Raw genomic sequence first — 12,002 nt, 5'->3', positions numbered from 1 at the left:
TTAGATGACCCTGCGCAGTAAATGCATTTGTGAAAAGTAGGCTGGGCAGGTAATGTAGACGAATACACTGGTTGCTACAGGTACATGAGGTAGATCAGGGATTAACCACGGGCAATACACGGCTGACCGTGGCGTGAACTCAACGGCGCTTCTGTCAAACACGTGTCCAGTAATATGATATAACAATCAAAACATGATTCCCATGGGGAAATTGAACTTTTCAATATGTAGACGACAACCCGTTTCCCTCTTATCTCAAATGGAATGTTCTGGAAGGCGTTCCATATATGCAGATTGGGGTCATTTGTCAGGTCGTGGATCATCTAATACTTGTCAAGCAGTAGTTCTAATAAACGAAGATTAGAGGTCCCTTTGAGTTTAGTATAATCATAGTGCTTACCTCAATACCCATAGTCTGAGGATTAATGATGTGTACTTTGTTCTTGTATCCGCACCAGACGTTCTTGTTGGCGATGACCGTCATGCACCGGATTGAGTGATGTGGTCGACCAAGGTCAAGCAGATGGTAGTTCTTCAAGTCCCATTGGCCATCTGTAAGAAGTAAATTATACATTCAGATGACTTTAGTGGCTATGCAAAGAGTGAGTGAGTGAGTTTAGTTTATCAATATTCCAGCAATATCATGGTGGGCAACATAAAAGAAATGAGTTTCAAAAATTGTGCCCATTTGGGGAATCAAACCTGGGTCTACGTTTGATGAGTGAACACTTCGAACACAAGGCTTCCCCAATCACCACTCCAGGCAAAGAAGAGAACAGCAAAGAAGGATAACAATACATGGATAAACAGCTTCTTTCTGAAGAGGCTGACACCCATAACATTTTTTCCATATGATAAATCTGGCATGGAATGATAAGATCATGGTATTCCTAAGGGATGTAACTTTGTAGATCCGATTCCTTCGAACCCCGGAGTCATGTGCCTACACACTGACAACTAACTTTGAGTGATAAGAACCTAATGAGTTACTGTTCTGAACTACAGTCTGTGTCTTCAGCCACTGATCCTGTGCATGAGGCTAAAAGCACTGTAAACAATGCTACCAAAATGGTTATCGCCTTGTATTTTCTCATCTCAACTCTCATCCAGAGGCTGATATAAAATATTAACTTTGGTAATAACTATCTGGTTGAGATTTCAAGCTTGAATGAAATCAACGATCCAGTACCATCGTTTACATAGGAGAAAGTCGGAAAAACTACCGCTTTCTTACTTTGTCCAAACACCACTAATAAGAAGCAGACTTTAATTATGCAGTTGGACTCGCACCAAGGTCAGAATTGAACAGTAGGATAGATTATTTCAAATCATAACCTGAAATCAGTCAGCATTATTGAGGCCTTGAAAATGTGTAGTATATCCATTATTTTGTGTGTGAGATGTGTGAGGTGTGTGGGATCTATTTAACACAATAATCCTGTGCACCCAGAATACAGGTGTATGCACTTCACAATCACATGCTGTAAGCATTGCATCAGCAACATGGATAGCAACACAGAGAAACTTGCTCATAATGTCATTAAATACTTCTGTCTTGAAAGAGACAGAGGGAAACCATTTGTTAGCTATGACAGGGTGTACTATAGGGCCAGTTGTGCACTGGGCTTGTCATACAACCTGGTACAAGGGATTGCAAAGAAATTTACGGAGGGGATTGTCTCAAAACCAATAACCTAAAACAAACCAGGTAGGAAACAGAAGGAGTTTTGATAAAAGTACTATTCGACAAGCTGAAGTTGTATGAACAGAAAATACCACCAACCTGAGCCAAAATACACGAGGAAATAAAGACACCATAAACGTGTCACATCCAATGTTAGCCATTGCACTAGTAGAAATGGGGTTCAAATATACAAAACATGGGGATGACAGACTTTTCATGTCAGAGAAAACTTCATCCTTCACACAGGCACCTCTGACAAGGGTTTGATAGAGGGGTGTAATCTTGTATTCAACACAAAGCGCACAGTTGGGGATTATCACCATGAAATGAATGGTGAGGTATTCTTGAACTGGTTTGAACACTAACTGTTGCCCTGCCTAGACAAACCCAGCGTGATTATTATGGATAACGCCAGTTACCATAACATATGGGGTTCATGATACCATTACTAGCATCATGAGTAGCATTAAAGCACACATGCAGGAATATCTTACTTCCTGTAATGTGCCTTACAAACAAAGATTCAGTTGTTACAGAAGTCAAAGCAAAACAATAAAAACAGTATAGTACCTCCCCGAAAACCTGGTTTTTCGATATGGTCACTTTGTCCTCCGTTCACCAGTCAGGCACTGTGAGCTCAACCCCATCAAGCTCATCAGGGCTAATCACAAAGAGTTCATATCAAGAAACAACATAACGTTCAAACTATCTGATGTTAAGGACCTGGTCTATGCCTCCTCTACTAGAATTATCCTGGATGTGTGGTAAAAGGCTGAATGACACAAGTATAGATGATGACACCTAGCATTCCAAGTCAACACTACATCTGAAGTCGTCACCATAGTGTAGTTTGACCAGCACACTAATATACATGAACACATCAGTTCTTTTCCTGTCATTAATCTATAAGTAAATTTAATACATCCCAGCACAACACAAAACGACGGAAATACATGTAATTCAAAACTAAACAAACCATTACATTTCAACACTGCTACACTTACCTATAATATACATTGTCAGCAGTATAATGCTGTTTTACAGTTCACCATACACTCAGACTATCATCTCCTGAGATAATTTATGTGCGCATGGTGTTCGGTATTCTCGTACAATGATCAACTACTTTATGAGATGACCCCTTTCCATGCAATGCATGAGAACCTCTGTGACCCGGGTCATGTTAGGGTCTGTTTCATACAACAGTGAACATTGTTGATTTTTTTCTAAGTTTTCCGATTTTTTAAGGGTAAACCAGGACTTATCTCATAACAATCTCCCGAACAACTATTGGTCAAGATAGGTAAGGCTTGGTTTATTCAATATATGATATGAAACACTATCCTATATATATCATCATAGAATGAGCTCCAAAAAACATTTTTATAACATTGTTTACATTACTTTAGTAACAGTTTGTTTGGTCCAGTTAACTCTGCTAATAATAATTCCATATCACAGGAATATACCAAGGGGTTCTTTTATTGCTTACAGCTGCATGGCAGGTGCCTGTAAATATTTGGACCAGCCAATCCAGTGACTGATATTAGGAGCAAATGTTCATCAGAGAACAATGTCATGCAAACAGTGAGTGAATATGATTTTAACAATAATCCAGCAAAATCACAGCGGTGAACATCAGAAATGGGCTTCAAACATTGTACCCATGTGGGAATTGAACTTGTCCTCAGACAGACAACTGAATACTTTAACCACCTGGTTATACCACCGCCCCGTCAAGTCAGACCAGTAGATTCTTCTGGTAGCATCATGTGACCAGCACAGATTGCTGTGGAAACCAAGAATCCCAACGTGTGTATACCGCTACACCCAAATCAGCTGCAACACTGATGCCGAGAGCCATGCTCGAAGAATCAGAAGTGCCATAGACAGAAAGGAATATGATAGAGGTAATCTTAAATGTTGGTCCCTTGGCAGAAATAGAAGAATGTGTGCTATTACTTGAAGTTTGTGACCAATAGGCCAGTTGAACCTTTACTCTTACGAAGCAGTTAATTGATAAGCGAACAAATAAAATCATATCTAGCATTTAATCAACATAAAGAAAATATGGAAAGGATTTACTGTAATTTAGCTCCTGCGAATCTGTCAAACCATTATCTCTAGTATTTGTTACTAAGTACTTGTGACAAGCAACTGACAAAAATATAAGTTGTTTTAAAGTGATATTTGATGTTCTTTACATCCTAATAATGGGCATTGAATTACAACTACAAGTCATTATCTCCTTATTTATCAAAGTAGCAGTGAAATGCAAGTAATATTTAAAAAAATAAAACATCACATGGTGTTCTCATAACTATCGATTATGCATTTCTGAAATGTCAATCGTAATCAGGGACCTTGCACCAATGTAATTGTAGACTTTGAGCTGATAATGGTTTTCACAAGTACGCACAGACATATCAGATGAAACTATTACAGACTTTACATTCAAAACAGCATGAACACTACACTTCTTAAATCTTCTTTAACAACATGAAAATTCTTCATGACCAAACAATCCAGTTTGGCTAAGAAAGCTCACTGATATTAAGACAGTCTAATGTAATATTCCTATAAATATTTGATACATGACCAGATCCCATTCAGACAGGCTGCATCCAAAATCGTTCATGGAGACATGCATAAACGACTGAGTTATTGTTCATCTAAAGATTTTCAATATGAATCAGAGGTGGTAAGATTGATGGCCTACTTACTTCAGTTTATGGGCCCACCTCTGGTGCCCCTAGCAAAGATTCAGCTTCATATTGTCATTGCAACTTTGAGACGTCTGCCATAACATGTGATACCAATAAAAGGGTATTTTTGTGGTTAAATGCCAAACTCAGAAATATTCCAGCTATATGATGTCTGTCTGTATATAATTGAGTCTGACCAGACACATCGGAGACTGATGTTCTGAGGAGCCATCTATGCTATATATACACACTGCCATTCAGATTGTGGTCAGATGTAACATATGTCTTGTCCAGACCAGAATTTATACGCCACTAGGAGAGTGGAATCCCAAATGTAACATATTTTACATTTGACCAGAACCTGAAAGTGTTTGTACATTTGGGCCATGGGAGCCATGCCAATTTTAAAAAAAGGTAAAAGAATCAAGAAACACAAGAATCTGTACGTCACAAAGAAACTGAAATCCCAAACGTAACATGTTACATCTCACCACTTTCCTTATGGCATTATGCATTCATAGGTTTCGATTTACCTTTGCAGTTTGTCACAGGACTCAGTAATATTCCAAGTGTATAACCTGCAAGATGTCTGGGTCACAGTCCTGTGATCAACAATTTCGTCCACTTAAATTATCGGACCATAGATGCATCTAGGGCATAGTGGAGATTTATCGTAACATATACCTTGGGTATTACCAAGGATGTGTGCAAGGAGGCCCTGTAAGCAACTGCACCTGAATCAGTTGAGTGACCTCTTATAATCATCACTAGTTACTGTAACCTCTCTTCAATATACACATAGAGTAGCCATATGTAAAGGGCTTCAAATAATTGATCATTATCATACTTCAATTTGTAGATCATTTCCATTTAGTCTGGGCACATTTGACAATATATAGAGGATACTAAACAACCTTCCGTGTAAAGCGCGTTTAATACTAAATCTTTTAGTTTAATAAAAATGGTATTTCACAGAAGCGAGTTTAATATTCTGTTTATTACTCGTCAACATAAATTCACAGAAACTGCGGCGAAATTGTCTACAGTGTGTGGACTCTCAGCTTTCTGTGAGTCAATCAAGTAAACTGCGACAGCGACATTAGCATTGTGACGTCTTCTGACGTCACAACTTTGAACCATTTCAACGTCATACGTCAAGAGGTATTAAACTAGTGCAATATTGCCATAAAAATATTACACTGCAGTATCTTGAACGGGCAAGTAATAAATCAATGTATCTAGAGGGGTTCAAGGGAGGATTGGATCATGCACATGTTAGAGATTGGCAACTAGCATCCAGCATACGTCATAGTCTAGCACAGTGAGGCTGAATAGCATTTCACTGTAACACAGGTAAGGACTTCAGAAATATCTTGGTTTTGGACAACTTTCACTCATGAGAGTCACTTGCTTCAGAAACAACAGCTTAAGGAGGAGATTCTAAATCCCTTAGCTTGCAGGGCATGAGTGGATGAAAAGTTTCTGGAGATAACTCAGCAGTGTCTGTCCTAGGGTAAGGGTTCTAATTTCTCCTGGCACTTGCTCTGTTATCTATGGACCTGCAGTGGTAACAGCTTGAAGGGAGCCCGTTAAGTCAGGGAAAGTTGTTTTAGACAAGCATCAGAAATACTCCAGCCTTTAAGGGTGAATAGGTAAACAGGAACAACCAATCCATGCTATTTAGGTATACTGACACAATCACCTAAGTTGCATATCCATAAAATGTTGGTTCTTGAGGGCCATCCAGCAAAGTACATTGACAGCAGCATTTAGTACCCCATGGGACTCAGAACTCATACAGCTGTCATTCGTTCTTCAAAAGCTTCATCCCTTATTCAAACCTTAACCCTTATTGACACCAAAGTATTCCCTTTGCACTCTGCACCTTGTTCTTCAAAAGCTTCATCCCTTATTCAAACCCTAACCCTTATTGACACCAAAGTATTCCCTGTGCACTCTGCACCCAATACAGTCTTTCTGAAACAATGAAAATAATGCCCAAGGTTGCTCTTTCATAAAGAAAAATGTGGGTTCCAAAAGCAGCATATGAAAGTCCAGCTAAACTGGATTACAAAGGAAGCCCTGCAGATACAGATTCTATAAAGTTCATGCTTGTCCTCTTTGTGTCTGTGAAGTCTTGAAATAACTTAAACTTCAGTGCAGCTGTAGGTTCCTTGAAATAGCAAATGATGTCTGAGACCTTCCTTGGTCAGACAAGCCACAACACAAAATGGCTTACTTTTGTATACCACCAGGAAGTCATCAAGAAGGCTTGATACCAAATCCATTACAATTTACACAGTTTGGTAAATCCTTGGATTTTTTGCGATGCCATGGGGCAGCTTGCGCACTTGAATCAACTATAATGAGAATGATTTTCTCTTCTAGCAAAAGGAAAATTAATACGGTCCAATCCTTAATCCTGTCTGATTAGAAGAGTATATGCACAGATCAATAGGCATACTTCCAAATCAACTCTTGACTAGTAATAATCTCTACTTTTTATCTTCTGAGAACACCTCAGTTGGCTGCAATCATGTACGCAGTAGATTCAGTAGACCCTTCTGCATATGTCAGCCCTTGGTAAACTCGTTAGTCTCATATTTTCAGATGCAGCATTTCCTTTTGTAGTTAAACACAATGGGACTGTGTTCTGAGGGACATGACTTACATATGTATTGAAACTTAGTGTCAGCTTGTATTATAAAATCACACTCATCGACATTCTAGGTATTCACTGGCGTGTGAATTTCTGAATCTGAAAACCAAAAGACTGAACAAAGGCCCACAGAGAATCAACTAAGTCACATATACATGATATGTGCCAGTGCCACTGTATTAATTTACATTTCATTGTTACATAACCTATCATACAAGTAATACACATATAGGTAGCTTAACTAGCATCCTTGAGATGTCCAGGGTATACATTCCAATAAATCGCCACTATACCCTGGATGCATCTGTGTGATAATTTTATTACTTTCCTCTGTTGGCTCTGCTTTCTCACAGTAGCCAATCAGATGCTGCTGTTACAACTGGGCTTGCCAGTGTCAAGAATGATAGTTGCCACAGTTGTGAAGGTTTGTTTGTAGAGTGACTCAGATTTGGGGGAAAATGATACAGACAAAATGATAGGTCCAAAACTTAAAAAAAAAACATCAGCAAGAACTCCCTCTACCTCTTTCAGAGTACCTTAGTTTACTCGGATAGATAATTTCAGAAGTGAAGTGATTTGTGATTGGCACACTCAACTTCCAGCGTAGACACCTGATTGGATAAAATGCCAGCCTAGGGTGGTAATAATTTCATCACGATGAGCCATAGCTTTACCTAGGTTAAAGTGGAGATTTATCGCAACTCATGCCTGGGAAATATCGTTCAACTAACAGCTATTGCAATATGACACACAGCAAATTAGATAACGTTCACACACCTGGAAAAATTAAATACTAATAATAATTGTAATAATGTGGGGATCAAACCCTGTCTTCACAATGACAAACAAAAGCTTCTACAAGGCTACGCCACAGCCCCCATCATTTTGGGAAAATTGGTTGAAAGAAACCCACCTCAACCTAATGCTGACAGCTGATAAGGATAGCTTGGTATTACTGATACTGCAATACACTTTTTACACGATAACTACTCCAATTCTTCATTGGGAAAAGAACATATGTTTTTGAGATTATCTTTATGGTTTGAATTAAATAAATCCAAATTATCTTTCACAACAAATATTTTCCTTCATTATTCAACAAGTGAGTGAGTGAGTGAGTGAGTGAGTGAGTGAGTGAGTGAGTGAGTGAGTGAGTGAGTGAGTGAGTGAGTGAGTGAGTGAGTGAGTGAGTGAAGTTTTACACCGCACTCAGCAATATTCCAGTCATATGGCGGTGATCTGTAAATAATCATTGTCTGGACCAGACAATCAAGTACCGTAATCCACATCATGAGCACTGATTTGCACAATTAGGAACCAATGACGTGTGTCAAAAGTCAGCAAGTCTGACCACCCGATCCCGTTAGTCACCTTTTACAACAATGATAGTTGCCCTTTGTGGCAAGTATGGGTTGCTGAAGTTATAATGTTGGAAACAGGATTGACACGTACTATTAGTGTCAATCACTTTCACACACTGATGTCCCCAGTATATCACAATAAGTATCCCATATGGGTACCTGAATCGCAATATATTGCAATATAGTATTTTGCTGATACATAGCCCTACTGCTGATCACATTGTCAAAATAGACATAACTATACATAACATCATATCATTCATGCCAATATCAGGTTCTGGAGCTCTGCACTTTCAGAAGAACCAATTTGTTAGTTGTTGCTGAAGATCAGTTCTAACCTTTGCGGGTCTCACTGAGACTAGAAATACCAGAGAATTCTGGAATCATAGAAGCATGTGCTTGACATTTTCCAACTCCATCAGCCATATCAGAAGACGATTGTGACTGCAATTTGTTTCGTGTGATGGATGCAATGACGGTCAAATTTCAATAAGACCCACTTCACACAATCCAAATACTAAATATCATCAGCAACAAAAAAGTTAGAACTTGTTTGCCTGAGCATGTTAGTGGAATATCTGAAGCAGTTATCACTATAGAGCAAAAGCAAAGTTTTGGCGCACAAGATTAGCATCATAAAATAACCCTTCTCAGAACCACGTTAGCTCAATGCAGATTGTGAGTCACCATGAAAGGACAGATTTATGATTGCAGCACTAAAATCCTGACATGGTCAAGCATGTATTTGGATAGTTTCACATCAGAAAAAAACTGATGACTGAGCTTGGAGACAACAGAAAAATGATTAGATCAAAATCTTTTGAAGAATATAGATAAGTCCTAATTGTAACTGAGGTTTATCCTTCACTTTAAATACAGCACTGCCATAAACACTTTGGGAATCATAGCAAACTGGTTAAAACATGCTTGTTTTTCCAGTGATTGTAGATATCAACACAGGTCAACAATAGAAGATGGACAAGCTGCAATATCTATGATGACTCAAATCTTCAAGTTTTTCATATAACCTAATCAACACTCTGTGACAGCTCTGGTCATAAAATCCTTACAGAACTGATCAAAATGTTTGTTGCTCAACATCACACTCAGGAATACTCAAGCGAAATGGTGACGTCTTACACAGTCGAGTCTGGATCAGACAATCCAGTGATCAATGGCATGATCTACGTAACTTGGATACGATGACATGTGTCAACCAATCAGTGAGCCTAACCACCTGATCCTGTTAGTCCGCTCTTATGACGAGCATGGGTTACCAAAGACCAATTCTAACCCTGATATTCACAGATCAAACATAAAATGAGACCTACCTGCTGCCCTGTGAAATATGGCTACCGTTCCATCAGCCAGGGCCACCATGACACGACCTTTCACATGGCTGCAATACAAGCAACATCAAACTGATTCTAGTTGATTCAGTCAGCATAAAAAGACATGAACTAAGAACTTAAATTAGGAAATTAAAACCTAAAACAATGGTTAATGGTTAAAAGCCAGCCCATGAATCTCTGATGGATGAGATGTGGGGAATGGATTGCATTGGATTGGACAATGAAAGACGCTGTTTTCCTAGCATATGTTATAGTTGGGATTACACTTTCTTTGTGAAGTACAGATTCTAGTACTTCTTGTTGGGTTGAGTTCAATTTGGTATTCAAACCCACATCCTCAGACAGGCAATGTATCACCAGCGCACAAAGTCAGTTGTGGTGGCTAAGAGTGAGAGGATTAGGTGTCTGACTTTGTGTGCTGGCAATTAGGTGCCTGACTCTGAGAGTGTTGGTTCAAGTCCCAGACAGGACTCAGCCCAACAAAAAGTACTAGAATCTATACCTTACAAAGAAAGTGTAATTCCAAATACAACTTCTTACATTTGACCTTTTCCTGGAAGGTACTGTGTAATCGTACAAAATTCTGAGTCCCCAAATTCAATCCTCCTAATAAACAGTCCACGTGCCCTACAACTGCCATTCCTGACATATGAGAGAATAGCTAAGACAAGGGCTGTACAACATGCCTTTATATATAGTGAGTGAGTATAGTTTTACGCCGCTTTTAGCAATATTCCAGCAATATCACGGTGGGGGACACCAGAAAATGGACTTCAGACATTGTACCCATGTGGGGAATCGAACACGGGTCTTCGGCGTGACGAGCGAACCCTTTAACCAATAGGCTACCCCACCGTCCCCCTTATATATAGTGTTGAAACGGCACTTACACAATGCTGAGAATGGAATCTCGAAGTTTGACTGAATGCAGACACCTCCTCCACTGGGCCACAGCTGAGTGCACATACAAACTGGAACAGGAAACAATAAGTAAGTGAATGAGTTATGCTTAAATTTGAGCTGTGCAGAATCTCAAATACATCACTACACAACTGCTTCAGATTGACAAGGGAGGCAGAGTTAAGAGTTTGGGATAAGTGAGTGAGTGAGTGAGCGAGCGAATTGGCAAGATTGGTAAAACACTTCTATAAACAGTTATTTAGTTACAAAATATTGAGTCACGACGATGCAGGAGGAAATTCTGCACAGATGCAGTCCTAGTATTTGACACTAAGGTGCAGACAAACCAAGAGAGTGGGTGAGCTGGGACTTGAACCCACAAACATTAAATTTTGTCTCTGGCATTCCAAAGGGATGCAACTCATGTCAAGAAACTGCAGCAATCTGATAAGTGGGCCAATCCTGAGCTAGCGAGTAACTCATGGCAAACTGTTTGTGTCTGTAATGTGAGAATACATTCAAGCTGTCACATGGAATAGTGACAGTGTTTGTCCTGGTCATAAAAAATTAGGAGTCATCATGACTCCCTGGTGTCATGAGAGTGGGGGAGTCAACTTTAGTATGGAACTTTCAGCAAAACATCACCTGTGATTGTTTAATAATCAAGGTCAGGTATTTAATCAGCACCGAGCAGTAAACTGGAAAACAATAAACTTAGCAAATTACAAGTTTAGATTATCTGAACATGGGGCCCAAAAGCACTGTGTCAACAATGGACCAAGCTTCTAAATTCACTGCATATTTGAGATGATTTGTGTGTAAAATACACGCTTTCTGTGTCAGTAGAGAACACTGAGGTGATCAGTATATATGCATCTGTTGCATGCAGATCATTACCACTGATGTGGAAGAACTATAACAGAGAGGTGAAGGCAAGATTGAAGACTACAGCCTATCCAGACAAACTACCCAAGTCTCACCTCCCACTCTGCGAGCCCATCCACATGGTGGGGAGCAGACTGCTCATCTTCTCCAGTTCGCCATACTGCAGCTCGTTGTCAGCAGCGATGGAGGATATGCCCTCCTTGTCCAGCTCCTCCTGGTCCTGAAGACGCTTCTCTCCACCTGACGACGTCGAGTTCGGTGTGGCTGTTCCTGACGACACTGGTGAACCTGTTGCTCGAAACACTGTTGGCTTGATGTTCTCAAGTGTTGTCGTGGCTCCAAGAGGATCTATGATAAATATGGATAAAGTTTATTTGACATACACGTCATCATATTTCTATTCATTCAATAGTCTCTTTGACCAACAACTTTCCTTTGTACTTTGATCAACACATC

The 12,002-nt window shown here is 39.5% G+C and overlaps 1 protein-coding gene across 5 annotated transcripts in view; it reads right to left on the bottom strand.

Moving 5' to 3' along the window:
* LOC137274262 (C-Jun-amino-terminal kinase-interacting protein 4-like) overlaps nt 1–12,002 on the bottom strand; it is a 97,879-nt gene that overhangs the window by 41,065 nt on the left and 44,812 nt on the right. For all 5 annotated transcript variants that reach the window (XM_067807364.1, XM_067807367.1, XM_067807368.1 and 2 more), the window contains 4 exons: nt 11,642–11,894; nt 10,652–10,732; nt 9,741–9,808; nt 401–552 (listed from right to left, as the gene is read on the bottom strand). In XM_067807364.1, coding sequence (XP_067663465.1) covers nt 401–552; nt 9,741–9,808; nt 10,652–10,732; nt 11,642–11,894 — 554 coding nt within the window. The remainder of the gene's footprint in view (nt 1–400; nt 553–9,740; nt 9,809–10,651; nt 10,733–11,641; nt 11,895–12,002) is intronic.

The sequence above is a fragment of the Haliotis asinina genome, chromosome 2 (assembly GCF_037392515.1).
Source record: "Haliotis asinina isolate JCU_RB_2024 chromosome 2, JCU_Hal_asi_v2, whole genome shotgun sequence".
NCBI lineage: Eukaryota > Metazoa > Mollusca > Gastropoda > Lepetellida > Haliotidae > Haliotis > Haliotis asinina.
This window is presented reverse-complemented; position numbering and strand designations above follow the sequence as displayed.